Raw genomic sequence first — 22,950 nt, 5'->3', positions numbered from 1 at the left:
TAGAGATCTGTTAGGAAGGGATGCTTAAGATCCTTTTATTAAAAAAATGTCACTGCCACTAGAACCCTCCTTCTGGTTCAGTAAGTACCACCTTTGAGCCCCCAGGCTGTCTCACATACATGGGTACTATGTTCAATAAAATGCTACTGAGATCTCACCCCACAAGTATTAATCTCTAACAAAAATGCTTCCATGCACATAGCCGTAGCACCATGAGGAACCATGCAATTAAATTAGGTTTGCCAACCTCCGGGTGGTGGCTGGAGATCTCCCGCTATTACAACTGATATCCAGGCAATAGAGATCAGTTCGCCTGGAAAAATGGCCGCTTTGGCAACTGGACAAATCTATGGTATTGAAGCCACTCCCCTCTCATAATCCCGCCTTCCTCAGACTCCACCCCCAAAATCTCCAGATATTTCCCAACCCGGAGCTGGCAATTCTAAATTAAATGGATTTTGCATGCTGGGGCTTTCCATGTGTAGCTACAGCCAAACTTTCAACATTAACGCCAATCGCCAACTGCCATTGCAGAGGGCTGAATCCCTCCTGCATCCCTAAGAAGTCATCAGTGCTGCTGTTAAATTTGATGCAGTCACATATACAAAGCATCAATTGCTGAATGGGTGTAGGAACTAGGCATGCAACAGCCCATTTCTGTGCATGCAAATAGCAGAATCAGGGCCATTGCATGTAGCATTTTATAACATTCATTCTTGTGAGATAATAAGGATTATTCAAACTTGCTCAGCCCATATTGCAATGCACACCACACAAATATCCCATTCAAGTGCTTACCTTTTCCACTGCTAACTGTTGGTAAAAACAAACAAAATGTGTTTAAGCACCTAGGTCATTTCCTCTCAGTAAAGCATAAAAGCATGCAAAATGATACACTAGTTATTATCTGTGTAATATAAATGAGCTAAAAGTAATTTATTTCTATATTAATAAAGGAAGGATCCTAGTATTCACAGGCAGGCATATTAACGGCCCATTCCTGACCTCAAAGGACAAAAGTCCTTTGGAGGCCAGAAAGGGGCTGTGCTGGTGTAAGTGGGCTCGGACTCCGGCAGGGGGACCTGGACGCCTTTTGGTGGCCAGGAAATGGCTTTGGAGGTGCCGCGGCAGTGCCGCGGCCATGCCATCCCCAGCCACTGAAGGCTCAGGAATGGGCTGCCCGCCTGATTACATGCACTCAGCCATTACTGCTCCAGATCTCTCATAGGAACACACCGCATGACAATGCATTTTCATGACAACTATGTACCCAAGGTGCAAAGTATTATCTTCTCCGCTGAATTTTGCTGTGCGCAACAAACATCTACCAGGAGCACCACAAATTGCAAATACAAGCATAAAACAATTCAGGAAACACGCCCAGACACACAAAGAAAGTGCGGTTTCAAACAGCAGTGATGACTCTATATAAAATTAAGTGGTGGCGAGATGAAAATCGAGCCCCACTATGATTACTGGTTTGCCTTTTAAATATAAAAGCATGGAACCACATATTTAAACTGAATGTGCAGTGGACTGTTGTATTTTCTGCACCGAGAATAATCACTGTCATATGCTGATTAGTATTTTAGTAGTTTTAGGACAGAGTTGAGAATTTTCCATAAATACAGGTATTTATTGTTTGTTATTATCTTAGATCTCAATTTAAGTCATCAGAAAGTTGTGTCCAGGCCCGTTTACGCACTAGCAACTTACCTCGTAATTGCAACGTGTCCAGTACACAAGAATCCAACTCGCTTTTAAATTTCTGTTCGCACTGCTCTGCCTTTCTTCGCTGCATGTGATAAGCTGGGAGCAACGGGCTCCCACACATGCCCAGTCGGCTCTGGAAGCAAGAGGACGGCGATTGGTCCAGCTTCCCTTAGGGAGGCGGGAGGAGTGGGGTGGTTGGCTGGCAGCAGGAAGTGGGCTGGCAGCAGGAAGTGGATTCAACACTGATTGCATGTTCCCACTGTAAGGCTCCCCGTGAGGAAGACGCTTTATTTTTTTACTTCGCCTTATAAGCGGATCCTCTTACTGCGGAGAAAGTGCGCTCTGATGACGCTTCAGAGATCCTTCGAACAGAGTAAGTACGAACATTCAAGGAAAGCCCGCGGAAGCCGGCGCCACAAATGGTAAGTGCGGACACGGCCCAGGTTGGGAATCAAATGCACAGAAACCTTCCTCAGGATGCCAACCATTTGGTATCCTTTGAAGGGTATATGATATGTGTGTGTTGTGCCGTCAAGTCGCTTCCGACTCATGGCGACCCTATGAATGAAAGTCCTCCAAAATGTCCTATCTTTGACAGCCTTGCTCAGATCTTGCGAATTGAAGGCTGTGGCTTCCTTTATTGAGTCAATCCATCTCTTGTTGGGTCTTCCTCTTTTCCTGCTGCCCTCAACTTTTCCTAGCATGACTGTCTTTTCCAGTGACTCTTGGCGTCTCATGACATGACCAAAATACGATAGCCTCAGTTTAGTCATTTTAGCTTCTAGGGTCAGTCCAGGCTTGATTTGATCTATAACCCACTGATTTGCTTTTTTGGCAGTCCACGGAATCCGTAACACTCTCCTCCAACACCACATTTGAAAGGAATCTATTTTCTTCCTATCAGCTTTCTTCACTGTCCAGCTTTCACACCCATACATAGTAATAGGGAATACGATGGCATGAATTAATCTAGTCTTGGTGGCCAGTGACACATCCTTACACTTCAAAATATTTTCTATCTCCTTCATGGCTGCCCTTCCCAGTCTCAATCTCCTTCTGATTTCTTGGCTGCAGTCTCCCTTTTGGTTGATGGTGGAGCCAAGGAACAGAAAGTCTTGAACAATTTCAATTTCCTCATAATGATATACTCCTCTTAATACTCTAGTTTCCATACTAAAGCCATCTAAGTCTTCTGGGACTGATCCAATTAAAACACAAGTCAACTGGATATGACGCTGGCTACTCTGTTCTTTTCCGCATACAGAAACAACTGCTAAACATCTTTATTCTCCATCTGTCCTTATTTCCTCCTTTTCTTTTTGAAGACAAATCCACACAAAGCATTCATTGCCAATCAAGTCTATCAAAGGCCAACACTTTATGCAGTTTTGCAGAATGTGTACCCATTTTCAGTCTAAACTGATATTTTAACAGAATGGTTGTGCTGAGTAAGACATTTGAGCTTTCTAAAGAGAAGCTGATACATACTCATTATGGGACATTTCCCCCATATTATGTGTGATGCTTATGTTGATTTTTTGGAATGCTAAAATAGAATTAGTTCCCACAAGCCACAGCAGCACCCCACACAAAAACCACAAATCACAAAATCACACAAGGTTGGAAGAGACCACAAGGGCCATCCAGTCCAACCCCCTGCCATGCAGGATCCCACAATCAAAGCACTCCCGACAGATGGCCATCCAACCTCTGCTTAAAGACCTCCAAAGACGGGGACTCCAAAACCCACCCACCCCGAGGCAGTGCATTCCACTGTCAAACCGCCTTCACCGTCAGAAAATTCTTCCTAATTTTAGGGTTTTAGGAATCATTTTTCTCTTATATCCATTACTCCGTCTCCTAGTCTCTGAAGCAACAGAGAACAAGCCAGTTCCCTCATTAACATGGCATCCCTTCAAATATTTAAACATGGCCATCATGTCACCCCTTAACCTTCTCTTCTCCAGACTAAACAAACCCAGCTCCTTAAGTCTCTCCTCATAGGGCACAGATTCCAGACCTTTGACCATTCTGGTCGCTCTCCTCTGGACACGCTCCAACTTGTCAACATAGGGCATAGATTCCAAACTTTTGACCATTCTGGTCATTCTCCTCTGGTCACTCCAACTTGTCAACATCCTTCACCCCCAACTGCTTCTTGCCAGCAAGCTGCAAAAAAAACAGTGTTGCACTTACCTGTAACTGTTGTTCGTTGAGTGGTCTTCTGTGCAGGCACACATGGGACTGCGCAGGCGCAGGCCAGCCACGGAAAAGATTAGCAGAGCTTCTAGAAGAGTTAGCTCCCAAGGAGCGCTCCCCTCCCGTCAGGGCCCCAGCCTTAACGGCTCTTCCCGCCCAGGAGTCACCTGACCGGAGGGGGTGGGGAGCACTCTTCCCTCAGTTCTCCTAACGCCGCCGCGGGGAGTAGACACTCTTACGGTGCCATCCCACAGCGGGGAAGGAGGGAGGGATGTGTGCCTGCACAGAAGACCACTCAACGAACAACAGTTACAGGTAAGTGCAACACTGTTTTTCGTTTTCGTGGCTTCTGTGCAGTCCCACATGGGAGAATAGCAAGCTCACTTACTGTGGAGGTGGGTGTTGGATGGTCAACGGAATAACGTATTCAACACTGCTTTCCCCACAGCCGCATCAGCTCTTGAGTCGACATCGATGGCATAGTGCTGAATGAAGGTCGTCGGAGTAGACCACGTCGCAGCCTTGCAGATATCCGAGATGTCGACCGTCGAGGCGAACGCAGCAGAGGCCGCTTGTGCTCTCGTGGAATGTGCATGCAGGTTCAGAGGGCATTCTACCCCTGCTGACTGATAGGCCAACCTAATGGCTGACACCACCCACCTAGAGAGTGTGTGAGTGGAGACTGCTTTACCCTTATGTGTCCCCTTAAAACAAATAAACAGATTGTCGTCCTGTCTGAAAGGTTTGGTTCTTTGTAAATAGAACAGGAGTGCTCTACGCACATCCAAGGTATGTAATTGTTGCTCCGAAGGGGATTGTGGGGCAGGGAAAAACACAGGTAGGGTGATATCCTGCGAGAGATGGAATTTTGACACCACCTTAGGTAGAAAGGCTAAACTCGGCCGAAGGACAACCCTATTTGAAAAGAACTTTGTAAAAGGTGGATCCACTCTTAAGGCCCTCAGGTCGCTGACCCTTCTGGCCGATGTGATGGCTAACAAAAAGGCAGTCTTGTAGGACAACATGGACACATCACAAGAAGCCATGGGTTCGAAGGGCTTAGACGTTAGGTGTGACAGGACCAAGGAAAGGCTCCATTGGTGGACTGGAGCGTGCATCTGGGGAAATAAATTCTGGAGGCCCTTCAGAAATCTCTTACAAAGTTTATTTGAAAATAGAGAACAAGAGTCTATTCCGTCATGGAAGGCGGAAATAGCTGCCAAATGACATTTGATGGACGAATTAGATAGTCCACTGTCCTTTAAGGATAGAAGGTACTCAAACAACTGCGGTAATTTACACCGTTGTGGTACAATGTCCTGCGACAAAGCCCATTCGGAAAATCGTGACCATTTAAGCGAATACGATCTTCTGGTGGAAGGCTTACGTGCAGAGAGGAGGACATGGGCAACCCTGTCCGACCACTGAGTCACGGGGCGATCCTCCATGCCGTTAGACTGAGAGCGGATGGGTTGTGGTGTAGTACCCGTCCCCTGGTCAGTAAAGAGGGGGAGTCGGGAAACCTGATGTATGTCTGATGAGACATGTTCCAGAGGGTTGGAAACCATGGCCTCTTTGGCCAAAAGGGGGTTACCATGATCAAGTTGGCTTCCTCCTGGAGGGCTTTCCCTAATACTCTGGGGATCAGGGGAATAGGCGGGAAGGCATACATCAGGGTTGTTGACCACGGGAGTTGAAAAGCGTCTCCTAGAGACGACCTCTCTCGTGCTGCCCTTGAACAGAACTGCGGGCACCGTGTGTTGTCGCTTGTAGCGAAAAGATCTACCTCCGGCCAACCCCAAGTGAGGAAAATAGGGTTGAGAAAGGAAAAAGGGATGGACCATTCGTGATCTAAGGACACATCCCTGCTTAGGGCGTCCGCTGTAGTGTTGGAACAGCCCGCCACGTGTATGGCTGTGAGGGATGTTTGATGTTCTATCGCCCACTCCCATATGCGGGATGCCTCCCGACATAAAGCTAGGGAATTGGTGCCCCCTTGCTTGTTTATATAAAACATAGCTGTGGTGTTGTCTGTTGCGACGAGCACATTCTTTTGTGCGAGAATATCTGCAAAAGAAAGGAGGCCAAATCTAATAGCCTTCAGCTCCAACAGATTAATATGCGAGGAGGCTTGCTGGGGGGTCCATCTTCCTTTAGCCATAAGGGATCCGCAATGAGCCCCCCAACCTCCCATGGAGGCATCAGTAAACACTTGGAGATCATGTGAGACGACCCCGAAACTGATACCCTTGAGGAGGTTGGACTCCTGTGCCCACCACGCCAAGGAGCGAATAACCACTCTGGGGATAGACAACATTTTCCCTTGAGGGTCAACGTTGATTCTGAAAGCCCTCAAGAACCAATTTTGGAGGGGTCTCATGCGTAACCTAGCGTAGGGGACTACTGCAGTAGTCGATGACATGAGCCCCAGCAACTTCTGAATAGTCACTGCTTTTTGATACCTCTGTGATGAAAAATACCGCACCAACTTTTGGATGGCTCTAATCCTAGGTAATGGTAGGAAAGCCGAATGCGCGTCTGCGTCTAGGGTAGCTCCAATGAATTCCACCCTCTTGGAAGGAATGAGACGGGATTTCTCAAAATTAATAACTAAGCCAAGATTGCCCAAAGTATCCCTCACTTTCGTGAGAGATGCGATTAAATTTTGCGGGGATGTGTCCACCACCAACCAGTCATCTAGATAGGGGTAGATGGTGCAACCTTGTAATGTCAGAAACCCTATTACTTCCGACATTACTTTAGTGAAGACACGTGGGGCGGAAGATAACCCAAACGGTAAAACAGTATACTCGTAGGTCACCTCCTGACATGTAAATCTAAGATACTTCCTACATTTCTTGTGGATTGCAATATGGAAGTAGGCATCCTTGAGGTCTACCACTGCAAACCACATGTCAGGTGCGAGGAGGGGTAAAATGTCACGTAAGGATAACATCCTAAACCTCCTGAACTGGACGTATTCATTAAGATCTCTCAGGTCCATAATGGGCCTCTTCCCTCCACCTTTCTTGTCAATCAAGAAATATTTGGAGTAGAAGCCTAATTGCGACTCAGTGGGTGGAACAATCTGAATCGCTCCCTTTAGCAGCAAGGCTTGTACCTCTTGAAACAGTTGTATAGAAAACCTGCCCAATTCTGGGCTGGGATAAGAGCACGGTGGTGCATCAGTGAATTCCAAGAAGTACCCTGATGAGATAATATTCAACACCCAGGAGTCATTGGAAATTTGCAACCATTTACTCAAGAAGGGGAACAAACGTTCAAAGAACATTGGCACAACTGAACCAGATCTAGGCAAATCCTCCATAACAGGGCTAGATAGAACTGGGATTGGTAATCTTAAACTAGTTAGTCAGGAAAGGTTCTTCTTTCCCCCCTGGTTGTCTCGTGGGGGGTAACTTCCTTTTTTACCCCTACTTCTAGGGGTGAACCTCTTGTCCTGCTGAGCCGTGGGGAATTGACGGGACTGGGATTGCTGATAACCCCAGGATTGAGGCCTGTGAGCCCTTCCCGAATAATAAGTTTGAGAGTGCCTATAGAAAGGCCTGGGTCTGTAGGAAGGCCCGGTCTGCTGAGTAACACCCAAGGACTTTGCTGTTGCCTTTTGTTTGCGAAGATTATGTAGCACTTCATCAGTTAAATCGCAAAACAACGCTTTCACGTCAAAAGGCATGTCCTCTATTCTTGCCTTGACATCAGGGGCCAGTGTGGATGCCCTTAACCAAGAGTGACGGCGGAGAACAATACTCGACGCCATGCTCCTACCCGAGGCGTCCGCCATATGGCGTGAGAGAGCGATCTGGTTCCTTCCCAGCCTCTGGCCCTCAGATTGGAGGCCCTTCAAGAAAACTCTCTTCTCCTCGGGCAGAGAATCGAACACCTCAGATACCCTGTCCCATAAGGACATCTGATATCTCCCCATTAGGGCACCAAAGTTGGCAATACGAATGCCCAGAGCAGCCGAAGAATAAAGCTTCCGGCCTAGCCCGTCTAATTTACGCCCCTCCTTATCCAGGGGGGCAGAGTGGGCGCCCGATTTATATTTTGCCGCAAGCACTTCAGTAATGATGGAGTTGGGCTGTGGGTGTTTATAAAGAAACTCAGCATCCTCCTCATTAATCTTGTAAAGATTCTCTATTTTCTTAATTGAAGCCACAACTGAGGCTGGCCTCTGCCAAGTAGCCATGGCTACCTCTTTAATGCCCTTGACCATGGGTAGTTTGGCCGGGCCTGTATCAGGGCTATAGAGAACCCCCATAATGGGGTCAGACCGTCTAGGGTCTGCTTGAATGGCTGATAACCCTAACACCTTAGCCATGTGTAGCAACAGCTCAGAAAAAACCCTCAGGTCCTCTGTGGGGGAAACCGGTGTGGGGTCTCCCACAACATCGTCCGGGGATGGCAGAGAAGTGTCCTCCGAAGAGGACTCCGAGTCCCGGTCGGCGTCGGCGTCACTGAGGTCGACCTCGGCGACTTGCCTGGGCCTCGATGTCGAAGTTGCCGAAGACCGTAGCTCCTCGGCGCCGATCGCTGTCGACGTCGAAGGGAGGGGAGCCAAGACCGCCGAAGTCGATGCCGTGTTCGCCGGAGGTCTGGAAACCTTATGGCGTCGAGGAGGGGCATCAGCGAAGGTTGGAGGGAGGACCGGCGTACGCTGGTAGTGGTCTGGAACAGTGTCACCTCGACGTCGGTGGTAGGTCCCGTCGTCACTCCGGTGAAAGCTGTCGGCGTCGACTCGACGATGATAGTAGTCGATGTCGAATTGGCGTCGAGGGTCGATGTAGTTGAATCGTGGATACCATGGGGGAGGGCAGTACCCCCATGGACCCCAGTCGTGGTACGGGATATAATCCCTCCGACACGCGTCCGACGCCAGAGGCTCCTCCGAATCCGAGATGGCAATCCCAGGAACTTCCAAGACGTCTTCCTCCGACGACGAGGAACGTACCTCAATCCCCGAAGGCGATGGGGGACGAGGGGGCCTTAAGGCAGGTGCAACTGCACTCTGCAGGCACTGGCGTGGGCTCCGACCCCGATCATTAGGGGGCGTTGAGCCTCTACTCGGCGGAGAACGGCGGCGAGGTGAGGTCGACGTCAGCCTCGGAGATCTTGATCCTCTCCGCGAGGGAGCCCGATGTCTCGGCGACGATCTACCGACGTCGACCGGTCTATCCGGCGCACACGGGGTCGCAGTCGACGTCGAAGGCCTAATCATGGCAGAACTCTCCGGGGCCGATCGAACAGACTCTCCCGTCTTCTTTGATCTCGGCGAAGCAGGGTTCTTCTTTTTATCTTTGTGTTTTTCCGACGGTGGTTCAGACATGGCCCTATCTTCTCTCGCCTGAGAGACAGATCTTTTAGATGAGGAAGCGGGGTCAAGAGAGCTGGGCCTTGAGGCCTGCTCCGGGCGGAGCGATTTTTCATACAGGGCCGCCATCAATTTTTTTGCTCTGTGTTGGCGACACTTATGAGTAAAAAGTGCACAGGCCTTACAAGCCGCCACCACATGACCCTCGCCCAGACACAGGAGACAGTCATTATGCTCATCAGATGAAGCCATCTTCGTACCGCATGTGCGGCACTTCTTAAATAGGGCCATGTCCATAAAATCAAATCCTTCTGGGGTAAAATCAAAAAACTTTTACCTCAGTTTCACTATAATAGACGAAGCTCAATCAAACGCTGTTCTCTCCGCGGCGGCAGAATGAGAACTGAGGGAAGAGTGCTCCCCACCCCCTCCGGTCAGGTGACTCCTGGGCGGGAAGAGCCGTTAAGGCTGGGGCCCTGACGGGAGGGGGAGGGGAGCGCTCCTTGGGAGCTAACTCTTCTAGAAGCTCTGCTAATCTTTTCCGTGGCTGGCCTGCGCCTGCGCAGTCCCATGTGGGACTGCACAGAAGCCACGAAAACGAACTAAGATTTTCTTCTCTCGTTCCTAGGAAATATTTTACTACGAATTTTTCCTCATCGTAAACCCTTAGCAGAACACTTGCTTCAACCCACACTCTGGGAGGACAGGGGTTTTCAATCCATTGTTGGGTGAGGGAACCCTGTAACATGTCGTACTAGATTCCCTGAGAAAACCCAATCTCTTCTCCTGGCAAAGTAGAAACTGGTAATAGTAACATTTCACAGAACACTTGGGAATGATTGCAGAACCCAAGGGTTTAATGCAACCCTGACTGAAACGGGCCCATGGCTTAGTGGCAGAGCATCTGCTTTACATCATGCAGAACGTTATGTATGCAGCAGAAAGCAAGGCTCATGTTGAGCTTGAAGTCTGCTCCAGGCTCCTTTGCCTGTGTGTTCCTATTGGACAGTGGTCTAAAGCCGCCCAATCACGGACTTGGCTTGCTCCTGAGTTCCCATTGGACAATGGACTACTACCGGCCAATTGCGGAGTTGGGGTGTGTGGCTCTAGGTGGTTGGGTTGAGCATATAAGCCCGGGTGTTGTGCCCTTACAGTTCAGTTCGGGTTAGTTCTATACAGTTGCAGTTCAGAGCCTTCTAGTGTGTTAATAAATGGTTGGGTTGGAACTCTGTCTCCGGCCTCGTGCTTCACCCATGCATACATAACACAGAAGGTCCCAGGTTCAATCTCCAGCATCTCTAGTTAAAAGGATCAGGTAGCCAGTGATATGAAAGCCTTGTATCTGAGAACCTGGAGAGCTGCTGCCAGTCTGAGTAGTAGGGTTGCCAGGTCCCTTTTTGCCATGGGCGGGAGGTTTTCGGGTGGAGCCTGAGGAGGGCATGGTTTGGGGAGGGACTTCAATACCATAGAGTCCAATTGCCAAAGCGGCCATTTTTCTCCAGGTGAACTGATCTCTATCAGCTGGAGATTAGTTGTAATAGCAGGAGAGCTCCAGCTAGTACCTGGAGGTTGGCAGCCCTACTGAGTAGACAGGACTCACTATAGGTCACCTTCCGTGCCGAAGCCACCCACCTGGCAACCCTATGACTGCCTATGATCATTCCAGAGGTTAGAAGGGACTGCAGGAATGGGAACATAAGAAAACTTCAAGTACAGAGATAGTTTGGTATACAAGTCACACAATTAGTGTTTCAAAAGATCAGATTATTGTGACACTATGCTCTTAGCTTTAGAGACTACCTTGTTTTGCAAGATAGCCATTGACTTCACTAACTGTGCCTAATGTCAAGGGGTAGTTAAGATCAAAGCACATTCTGAGACATAAGAGCTTCCAGTTTTTCTTGAGTTCACAGGGTCACCAAAATTGTTAATTTGCTCTGGTTGTCATATGATCCCAGAGGTCTCACAGTTCAAACTCTACCAAAACCAAGCCTTGATTTATAATAAACCTTGCTGAAAACTTATTTGATGAGAAATCCTCTGGTTCTTTGCAGGATTAGCAATATATTTAATTGAAACCAAAATATGATTCTTCGTTTATAAAAAGCTTTCTTCTTTAGTCTTTGAACAGTTTAAAGATTTCAACACAACACTACACACTAAAAATTGAACACCTCACATAATGAGTCAAGCCTGACCAGTTCAATACAGTGGCCTCTTATAGTGAGCCTTGCCTGGTAAATTGAGCATAAATATTTGTATACCTGAAGGGCAGGCTGGGGTCAAGAGAACAAAAAAGCCTATGAATGCATGGTTTTGCTATCAGGTTCAAAGGCTAGTCAGGTGCCTTCAAGATTCAGTAGCTAAAAGCAAAGAAATACTAAGACTCTTGCTCTTAAAAAAATCAGAAGGAAAAGGTTTATGAAGTGTAAATTAACAGAACACTTTCACATAAGATTAGATAGGACCAAAAAGTTTGAGATGAATTACTCAATAATCCATTATAATATATTGGTTAAACCAAGGGTTGGATACAAACACCTTTCTGGTTATGAAAAAGGAAGCAAGGTTCCCATTTGACCTCCCAAAAAGGTTATCATGGGGAAAATGGTATCTGCCTGTACAAAATCCATGCGGGAATGGAGTTGGAGTAAGGAGAGGAATTGGGTAGGAACTGCTTGAAAAAGCTGACTGGATCAGACCCCAAGTTGTTGTAGTTGATGATGTTGTTGTTGCAGCCCCAGGGCTATGATGCAGGAAGCTTCGGTTTCAATAAACACCATACAACAATGTGAGTAGAAAGAGAACTTTATAGGTGATATAAAGATATATGAGTGGAAATATATATATAAGTGGAATGTAATTAGCCATAACTTTCAAACTTTACAACAGCTGTGAAACATTGGCTTGGCATATGGATTGGATCCCATACATCAGCCAGCCCCAATGCGGCCTGATGTGGTGCCTGCTCCCAGTGGCCCCGCTGGGAGTGCGTAGGGACGGCAGTACCCGGGATCACCTGGGCGTGCGCCGCTTGGTGAAACCCCTGCCACCTAGGAAGTGGCCTAATGTGATCCACCCTCGAGCTGGGCCTTATGGCCTACCACTTCCTAATCCCTTATTGGGACCCCAACTGCGGTAAAGGGGGTTCACAGACCGCCTCACCCAAAGTGATCCAGCCCAAATGCTTCCTCTCGCCCAAGTTGTGACTGAAATATATCAAAAGAACCTAACACAAAGGGATTGGTCGGTGGGAATAATGTTCCGGGGCGAACTGGGTCTTGCCTCCCCCCTGGCTCCCTTTGTATGCGGAGGAGGCGGACCAGAGTGAAAACCTCACTCTTCCGTCCTAACCTCCCTGCTGGCTGAAGGCTCCTCCCGATTGGCCCATTCAAACCTCATGGGCCAATCCAGTTGGAGGAGCCTCCCCTGGACACAGGCATGAGTCCTTGTGCCTAGTGCTGCGGGCCTCCTGCCGCATGTGCACGTGTCCTGGGGGCCCTGCCCTTTGGATGCCCCCTCTACTTCCCCCCCCTCCGGCCCGGCGCCGCAACCAAGGCTCTGAGTAAGCACCGGAACCTTTATTTGTTGATGATGATGATGATGATGCATCACTGAGTATACTGTGTGCAGAAATCAAGTCTCTCATAATTGGCTCAGGATTTTACAGGCTGGTCTCTGAGCCACCTCACAATTGGTATGCCACATTTATTTACCTATGCAGGTAATGGAATGTCACAAAGAGCCCTTCAGGAGGATTAGTCTGTATGCTGCCATATAGGTATTTGCAAAATATTCAGCCATATAAAGAACTGGGCAGAAAGCATTCTGATCCTTGTCGAAATAACAAGAGTACAGCATCCAAACCTTAATCTTTTGCTGTACTATGCACGGATCAAAGTTAAAAAAGAAAAGAAAAGAAAAAAGGATGGAACGAGGAAACCAGGGAAGGTCTAGAAAAGATACATTAATTCCCAAATGAAGGCAGGACATGATGTCCAACCTGCCTACATCCTGGAGATCCACCACCTCTGGACCCTTGTACCGTTTTATTGTTTCTTGCATATGTTTCCTTATGCCCCACCCACAGCCTATTCCCCTCTGGGCACACATTAAGTAACTGCTAGCTAAGAGTGCGGGCTAATCTATCTATACAGATGTACCTGGGCAACAGATATGCAGGTACTTGGGGTCCTGGGTGTATGCTGGTACATGAAAGGATGCTTCTTTACGGCTCATACAGACACGCACTGTAGTATAGCCTCTCATCAAATGACTGGCCTAGGAAGCGTTTGTTGCTATACTCTTTGTTAGCGTACTCAACACTAACACCGTTATAATTGTAAAATACACAGTTGCAATTAGCAGTACATGCGTGAGCCAGAAAGCACCGTCTTTGTTTTGTAGGGCTTTCTGGTCAACACTGCACTGAATCCTCAAGGAATTCATTTCAGAAGAATAACAGTGTTTGTATGGCTTGTTGTGCTAATTAGGTTACTAAGATACTAACTACCAAACAATTTAGAGATGCTATTCCGGAGGTTCATCCAGTGGTTTCAGAGCTGGGTCACTCAACCTGCATAAGAAGCAAGGTTGCCAGATTCAACTTGTTTTAAAGTTGCCTTGTTTTAAACTTGCCTTTTCTTCAAGAATCCTCCAGCCTCATAAACATAACAGAAGACACATTCCCTTTAGAACATGTAAACGTTTCAAACATCCAGCGTCACAGTTTTTGAACAAGTGAAGATCTTCAAAGTCTTAGGGGTAGTGTTTCAATCGACAGGTCTGTGGAGGGCTCAGATGACCCAGGTTATCATGACAGACCAAAGCCTGGCATCAACTATTCTGAGATCTTTCTACTCAAAAGGGGCTCACATATTCCCCACATAGAATCAAGGCAGATGTCACTTGAAGCTCGTAACTGGCATCAAGCTTTATGTTTTTGGCTCAAGTTAAATCTTAATCTAGCTGGATTAACCCCCCTTAATTCTTTCGGATAGGTACCGTTCAGGTTGGGTAGATCTGGCTGAGAATAAAATACAACTTCTCAGCTTCTCCCCCTTAGCAAAATGCCATCTCAGATCCTCAAGAGCGAAAGAAAGCCTTAACGAATCTGGAAGACAGCTCTTCAAACTGATAGAGCCAAGGCACACCTCCATCCGGTGGTAGGGAATCATAGCCAAAACTTTGTGCTGGCAAACTATCTTTACACTTAAGAATTCCCCAAATAACTGCAGAGCTTTCATCCTAGCCAGTATTAATTGCCTGCCCTCAGCGCTACTGGAAGGGAGATATTTGCATATCTCCTATTCTCAACGTCTGTGTTCCTGCCAACTAAATGCAATTGAAACAGTGGAACATGTGTTATTATATTGTCCATTTTATAAGGACATCCATTCCACATATCTCACCCCTACTCAATCCAAGTTCCCAGGAAGATCTGAATTTTTTTTACACATATCTCCTCCTTGCAGACCGCTCCAATTAGACCACCTCTAAAGTGGCCAAATTCTTTGCTGAGACTTTGTACATAAGGAAGCAGATAGTCCAGATTTTTAATAACCTTTAGGTATAATTAATTACAGCACAATAAGACTATGAATTTTAATCCTTGTGTATTAGTTTTACATTTGTATGTAAACTGTGCTGTTAAATTGCTGTTGACTGATCTCTTGATCGTGATAAATGTTGGTTTGGTTTGGAAATTTGTATTTAAAACTAAGTAATGAAAGCGCCCATTTCTTTTTACATTCTCATAACATGTAGCAGTAAAAACGAGAGTGATTCCCATTATGGAACCTTGCACAACCCCTTAAAAGAAAGTATTTTTAAAAAATCAGGAAAACTTGAACCTAGCCTCTACACGACCAGCATCCTTTCAGGGCAGCCCTAGGGGTGGTGGTTAGGTGCCCCCCCCCCGCTGAAGAAAAATCCTGCCCTTACCTGCAAACCCCATGGAACCACTCTGTAGTGTACCACAGGGCTATACCTCCATTTCTAGAGGTGTAAGCTTCAATAAGGGCAGACAGGGCATTCCCAGCCCGAAAGGCCTTAGGAAGCAGCATAGAGGCAGTTCCGTACCCAGGAACACCCTGGAAGCCCCCCTGGATGCCAGTGCAGGGAGTTGCCAGTGCCCGAGCCCCGTGTGCCAGTGCCCAAGCCCCGTGCTGCTGTGCCGTTCCCCCGGGGCCAGCATAAGTAAGCCTACACCAGTGTCTGTGCCAGTTTGCACAGCACAACTGGTAGGGTTGCCAAGTCCCTTTGCTCCACCAGTGGGAGCTTTGTGGGGGCTCGGCTGGGGGCGCATGACATGCGCGCATGCCCCGCACAACATCACTTCTGGGTGCTTTTCACAGAATTTCGGTGGAGATTGCTAGCGCATCTGCGTCGCTTCTGGGTAAACCCAGAAGCGACGTCAGCGCGTCATGTGAGTACCCAGCTTGCTGGGAGTAAAGTGTAGACGACTGGGGAAGGCAATGGCAAACCACCCAGTAAACATAGCCTTCCTAGTAAACGTCAGGATGTGACGTCACCCCACGGGTCAGTAATGACCCGGTGCTTTCACAGGGACCACCTTTATCTTTAAAAATTTGGAACAAGCGTCTGAATTATTATAGAGCTTTTCCCTCATTTTAAACTCAAATTAACCGTGTTTGGATCAAGTGAAAAAATAGTTATATTCATGGAACATTTCAAGTTATAAATATTTTTTTCTACCTTCATTGGGAATATATATCTTCCACATCAAAATTGTACTGTCTACAGGCAAATTACTCTGGAATTACAGGCAAATTACTCTGGAATTACAGGCAAATTACTCTGGAATAAATATTCACAGGGTCTGTTCCTATACTTCACTAAAACAAACAAAAAACCATTCTACAGTGCAGATTGAGTCTAGTAATATTTTTCAAGTTAAATTGCATTACCTCATTATTCGTTTCTATAGGCCTTTTCTTCGGTTCTCCTATGTCCAAGTAGCTGAAAACCAACAACAAAAGAGAGTAAGTAACTTACAATTAAATCTCCATTCATTATGAGACTTAATTGTATTCAATTGGAATGCCACAGAGTGAGCTGTAAGGAATGATCCACGTGTTTTAAACTCGATAAGCTCACACACAGCTTTGCAATAGAAACAATAGCCCAAACTGTTGGTACTAGGCAAGCGTATAGGTTCTCCGCCTCAAAACACAAAAACCAAACAGGAGCCTCCACAGCTCCAAGCAGGACCGGATTTAGGTTTGATGAGGCCCTAAGCTATTGAAGGTAATGGGGCCCTTTAGATGTCCAGCTGTCCTTTGTCAACGACAAATTGTTGCTGTTTTTTTGTGTTGAATATATACTATATGGTAATTTATGGACCTAATAGGTATCTAAAGCCATTTGCACATAACAAAATATGTATTTGATCAAAGTAATTGTTTTTTTATCTTATAATTGGGAAATGTACATCCAGTTGTTGTTTTTCCTTTAAAATTTTTTTGGGTGGGGGGCAAGAGAGTGGGGCCCTAAGCTATAGCTTGTTTAGCTTATACGTAAATCCGGCACTGGCTCCAAGTGGGGATATGACACCCCACACAGGCAAGCAAGGGAATGTGACGTCTGCCTCAGACTTTTGTCTGCAGCAAAGTAGGTTGGGGTTAGAGTTGCCAGCTCCAGGTTGGGAAATACCCGGAGATTTTGGGGGCGGAACCTGAGGAGGGTGGGGTTTGGGGAGGGGAGGGACTACAATCCCATAGAGTCCAATTGCCAAAGTGGCCATTTTCTCCAGGGGAACTGATCTCTATCGGCTGGAGATCAGTTGTAATAGCGGGAGAGCTCCAGCTAGTACCTGGAGGTTGGCAACTCTAGTTGGGGTTCTCCTTTCAGATACAGTGGCAGCATATCACCATGCCGTCAGCAGGATATTATGTTGGAAACAGGAGAAAAAACACAGGCCTAGGGACTATCAGCCGCTGCATTCCAACTTTTGCAACTGCTGGCCAAACACTTATGTTACCTGTTGTCTTCCAGAAGCAGACACTGCTGCCATTTTAAACCCCAAAATGGGCAATTTAAAAATGCCACAAGGGCCCAGACCTGCTCGGGCCTGCAGTGTGGTAGGATGAGGCTCTCTTATTCCCCCCTACACATGCCTTTTCAAGTGCCGAAATGCCATGGGCCATTTGGACACTTGAAAAGGCTGTGGGTGGGGGAGCAAGATTGCCTCATCCTGCCACGTTGTGGGCCCAATCAGGATTGGGGTCCTCGTGGCATTTTTAAAGCACCCATTTTAGGCTTTAAAATGGTGGCAGCAACCTAGAGTTGCCAACTTCCAAGTATTAGCTGGAGATCTCCTGCTATTACAACTGATCTCCAGCCAATAGAGATCAGTTCACCTGGAGAAAATGGCCGCTTTGGCAATTGGACTCTATGGCATTGAAGTCCCTCCCCTCCCCAAACCCTGCCCTCCTCAGGCTCTGCCCCCAAAATCTCCCGCACAAATCTCCTACAGCAATCCCATGCTGGCCATAAGTAGGGTTGCCAGTGGTGAAGAGGGACCTGGCAACCCTACAGCAATCCCATGCTGGCCATAAGTAGGGTTGCCAGGTCCCTCTTCGCCACCAGCAGGAGGTTTTTGGAGCAGAGCCTGAGGAGGGTTGGGTTTGGGGAGGGGAGGGGAGGGGAGGGACTTCAATGCCATACAATCCAATTGCCAAAGCAGCCATTTTCTCCAGGTGAACTGATCTCTATCGGCTGGAGATCAGTTGTAGTAGCAGGAGATCTCCATCTAATACCTGGAGGTTGGCAACCCTAGCCATAAGGATGCTGCCACATCTAGTTTGGTCCAAAGTAACCATTGCCGCATCTATACAAGGAGTATGTACTGGGTCAATAAATACACGATGCCCAAGAGAAGCATTCCACCAAAATTTGCATGCTAAATTTTGTTTGCATAATTTGGTAGTCTGTTGTTTTTTCAAATGCAGAATTTGGAAAGTCAGCACCAATTCCTCTAGTCATTGGTTAAATAACAAATGACAGAATGTGGGTTGAACAGAACAGCAATTATCCACAGACAAAAACACTGGTAGATGGGACAGGGCAAGGACCCCAAATTTAACTTCTTACTCTAGTTTATTACCATTCATCAGGATACAGACACATTTTCACGGCTTCCTTCTAATTGTAAGGACCATGTGCTATTCTGAATAGCTTATATTTCCCAAAGTCCTCCGTTCCTAATAGATTTTGCATTAGGAACAACATTTCATCGTATAACAACAAACTGTGCAGAATCCTAGTTTCTTTAGTGACCATTAAAACCAGTAACAAGGTAGAAATTAGTGATGGAATCAGGGTATTATATCTACGCTACAAAATTTAATATTAGTGATGGTGTCGCACAAAGGATATTGGGAATTGTAGTTTAGTGTAGATTAGTGCTGAGAAATCGAGACTCTTTCACAAAACAAAGGTTCCTGGATTCCCTGGCGAGGGGAATGATTATTTAACCTTTTAAAGTTTGTGTAGTTGTATCCGAAGAGCACTGAGCATTCCAGTGCTACATAAGCCAATTTTCTGTGTTTTCTGATTGCATCTTTGTAGTGGCTATCAAGGACAACAAATTTTAGTTACACAAATGCCACATGATGACAACCAATAGATTCAGATTCAGACACCTTTATTGGCATAGTAAAATAGCAACAAGGGAGCATAAATACAGGCACCCGCAAGGATTCACAAACAACAACTGACCAAAACTCAGCCATCAAGTTAAAACACTTCAATCTAAAAACCATAACAATACATTCATCCAGCCAGCGGATATGAACTGCAGCGAACACCAGCACCCTTCCAGTTGATGATGCCCAGTGCCTACAAATTACCTCGGGACAACCAATAAAACAACACCAAAAAGCAGCTCATATTGACCATGATGCTATTAATTAACATTAGAAAAGAGAGAGGTCTTCAACCAACTCCTCTTTCTCTTCCAGAACAAAAGCTTTATTGGGAGATGAAGATGAGAAGATCTCAGTAAGACTGTCCCCAAGAAACTGGGGAAGAAGAAGAAGAGTTGGTTTTTATATGCCGACTTTCTCTTCCACTTAAGAGTCAAACCGGCTTACAGTCACCTTCCCTTTCCCTCCCCACAACAGATACCCTGTGAGGTAGGTGGGGCTGAGAGAGCTCTAAGAGCCGTGACTAGCCCAAGGTCACCCAGCTGGCGTCATTTGAAGGAGTGGGGAAACCAAACCGGTTCACCAGATTAGAGTCTGCCACTCATGTGGAGGAGAGGGGAATCAAACCCGGTTCTCCAGATCAGAGTCCACCGCTCCAAACCACCGCTCTTAACCACTACACCACACTGGCTCTCAGTGTGAACTGGGGAAAGTAGAAGTACCTTACAAAGTATGAAGAATGTCCATTCTTAAAGCTGTTAATAAACCTGAAGTTTCTCTTATATTTCCTCACTATGAAGCAGTTCTGAGGCACTAGAGGCATAGTTATTGTCATACCCTTGGGCTTCAAGCGTATTTTGGATTCCTTCAAAAGCTACTACTTACTTCAGTTTTTTGAAGGCTTCTCGGCCACCAGCAACATAGTGTTCCCCACTTTGAATCTCGTCCAGTTGCCGGACACGGTGCCCACCACGAGGAGTATAGATATTCCGCACAGCCCCAAAGGGAGCGTTCACCCCACCGGTCACCTCTTTCAGGAAGACATCAAAACTAGACACTTTCTTCTCGTGGATGACCACTCGGCGCCCTGGGAAGAATGGGTCTCCATTGCGATACACCATCACACTCTTCACCACAGGCTGCGACAGACATGTTGGCTTGGCACTAGGACTACTCATAGCTGCACTTCTCCTTCTTCTGTTTCCGGTTTCTAATGGAAACTTTGAGATGCACACCTGTTGATTCAATGGGAATGGTTATTGGCCAATATCTCCCTCCTGCAGATGTGTTCAGATTTCCATTTGCAATACATCAACAGACTGTACGCATATAGCAAGACTGGCACACCGCAGCTACTACCAATGGTATCTCTCTGTATAAAAGAACCAGAGAGGTTCTTATTGTTTCCCTAAGGTTTCAACTTCAAAACCATGTAAAGAGTAACCTTTGCTAAGCAACCAGTTCTTGCCACTCTCTGGAGGATTGTACAGCCACAAGTTTCTCTTTCTGTGCTCTCACACAAACTACAGATATAAAGGTGACTAAGCAGAATAAAGGAACCCCCTACCAGTACCACAGCAGCTCTACCTATGCAGTTATTGGAACTCCCAGTGTCTTCCCTCTGGTCTGCTTTCATGGAAGTTTTCTCCTTCTATTCCTCTTTTATTTTCTCCGTTCTCAAAATCAACTGAGTAAGGTGGCCAGCAAAGGCTACAGTGCCCTGCCATGGCCTAACATAAACCCACCCAAGTCATAGATGATGGGAAAATGGAGAGAGGATGAAGTATTATCAAGCATTAGGGAAATATAATGCTTACAAGTGGGAACCTGCAAGGACTTGCAGAAGGCATCTCATTTCCCCCTGCCCCACTACTTAGTTTTTCCCTTTCCTGAAAGCCCCATAGGCTCTCCCCTGTTTCTGTTTCCTTCTCTCCTTCCCGCCCAATAGCCAACCTACATCTATCTGCCTTCTGTCTTCAGGTCCCCGCCCCCCAGCATCCTCTACTTATAGGGGAGCCAGCTCCATGTTGGGAAATTTTGAGGGTGGAGCTTGAGGAGGGCGGGGTTTGGGGAGGGACTTCAATGCCATAGAGTCCAATTGCCAGTGCAGCCATTTTCTCCAGGGGAACTGATCTGTATCGGCCAGGGATCAGTTATAATAGCTGATCTCCAGCCACCACCTGGAAGTTGGCAACCTTATCTACTTAGGAAAACTATGGCCCAGTTATGTGATGGCCCATTGGCCCAGGCCCACTTGCATGGTAGGAAACCTTCAAGGACTTAAGGGGGGTACTTCACTTTCCCCTGTATCCCCCTTCCCACACATGCCCTCTTACCCTCCTTCCCGTATCCCCCATATCCTCTCCCCTTTTCCTATCTCCTTATATCTGCCTCTTATCTCTATATTTATTATTTATTTACTTCATTATACCATGCCTTTCTCCACATTGGGTACAAAGCAGCTTACATCATTCTCTTCTTCTCCGTTTTATCCTCACAACAATCCTATGAAGTCAGTTTGGCTGAGAGAGTGTGACTGGCCCAAGGTCACCCAGGTTGCTTCCATGGCATGAGTAGGGATTCAAACCCTGGTCTCCCAGATGTTATTCCAACACTCTTAACCACTATACCACACTGATTCTCACACTGGCTATGCACATATTCTGTCTGAAGTGGCATATTTAACCACTTAAAGATGCTACACCTCATTCTTTTGCAAATGTGGAGCCAGCAGGAGCAGTACCACGTCGTTCTGTTACATTTCACTCATCCATATACATGCTTTCCAATATACCGACACAGTTGCACGCAAACTCATACAGAGTGATTCGTTTCTACCACAGGGCCAAATTCACACATACCATTCAAAGCCCTTCCAGGGCTGGTGTACATGTGTGAGAAAGAGAAATGCAGTTCTAAATGCATTAGGCCCCACTACCTATTTGGAAACCACAGTGACCAACTGTACCAGTTACTCACTTTGCACATGTTCCGAAGCATTCTCATGCTACCACTTTTTGTTTTCCAGCCTTGTCACTGAAAAAGAAACTGGGTGTTGGCAAAGCTTGGCTCAGATGCAGAATGAAGGCTAGGTGTCCCATAGGCACCTATTTGCACACATTCCTTCTCAACCTCTGCTCAAGGACTATCAAGCCTTAGGTTATTGCTATGTGTAACTCACAACAGGATCACATTTGACCCAGGAGCATCTGTATTTTCTCTTTGTCCCACTCAACATCTTCTACAAGACCCTTAGCACTTTCCTGCAACCACCATTTGGGAAGCCCCAGCCATACTCCTGAATCACTGCGTTGGTCCGAATGAATGAGGGATTTTTCATTTTTCACCCAGCACACAACAAGTACCTGTAAGTTTCTCTCCTCCTGTCTGTGACCACATGGTATTGCTATCAAGGATTTTAAAATGCCTGCCCATTCTAGTAAGTTTTATGCACAATTTACAGACATGGAGAGCACAGAAGGTGTGCTCGGTAGCCTGAAATACACCAAGCAGGAAAAGAAGACGCAATGCAAACAGGAGAGGGGTAAAGAGAACTGCACCTGAGCACAGCAAAGTCCAGATTCTTCGTCTCACTCGGATGTGACAGTTTCTCTCTCTCTCTCTCCACCTAGCACTGGCTCAACTTTGAGCACCATGAGCTCCAACACAAGGCTGTAGGCTGGCTTTGCTGTTTCGGTTCCTGCCACCACAGAATACCTGTCTCATTCTCCACTCTGGGTCTCCCAAGGATAGGAAAGAAGAGAGGGAAGGGCACACAGCAGCCAGTTCGTTCTCTGCCGCTCAGGGGACTTCTGCTGCCCAGGGAGGAGGAGAATGCTATTATTTTCCCCCACCCTGCGGTTTCCATAGCAATATGCATAGCTCAAGAGCAAGGGGAACATTGCAAGAGAATGCAAGAAAACACAGACGCCAAACCCCTGTCCCTTCCAGGAGCAGCCATAGGGGCAAAGAATGCTCTTTGACGTCTCAAGGAGCATAAGGGTAGCATTTCCCAAATGTTATCAGGGAATCCATGACAAG

At 46.8% G+C, this 22,950-nt stretch overlaps 1 protein-coding gene across 1 annotated transcript in view; it reads right to left on the bottom strand.

Annotated features, from left to right (window-relative positions):
* DCDC2 (doublecortin domain containing 2) overlaps nt 1-22,533 on the bottom strand; it is a 70,736-nt gene extending 48,203 nt beyond the window's left edge. The window contains exons 1-3 of the mRNA XM_056854222.1: nt 22,470-22,533; nt 19,795-20,144; nt 16,171-16,222 (exon numbers count right to left, since the gene is read on the bottom strand). Of these exons, the coding sequence (XP_056710200.1) occupies nt 16,171-16,222; nt 19,795-20,087 (345 nt within the window). The 5' untranslated portion in view covers nt 20,088-20,144; nt 22,470-22,533. The remainder of the gene's footprint in view (nt 1-16,170; nt 16,223-19,794; nt 20,145-22,469) is intronic.
* Between the last annotated feature and the right edge of the window lie 417 nt (nt 22,534-22,950).

Source organism: Euleptes europaea, chromosome 8 (assembly GCF_029931775.1).
Source record: "Euleptes europaea isolate rEulEur1 chromosome 8, rEulEur1.hap1, whole genome shotgun sequence".
Lineage (NCBI taxonomy): Eukaryota > Metazoa > Chordata > Lepidosauria > Squamata > Sphaerodactylidae > Euleptes > Euleptes europaea.
This window is presented reverse-complemented; position numbering and strand designations above follow the sequence as displayed.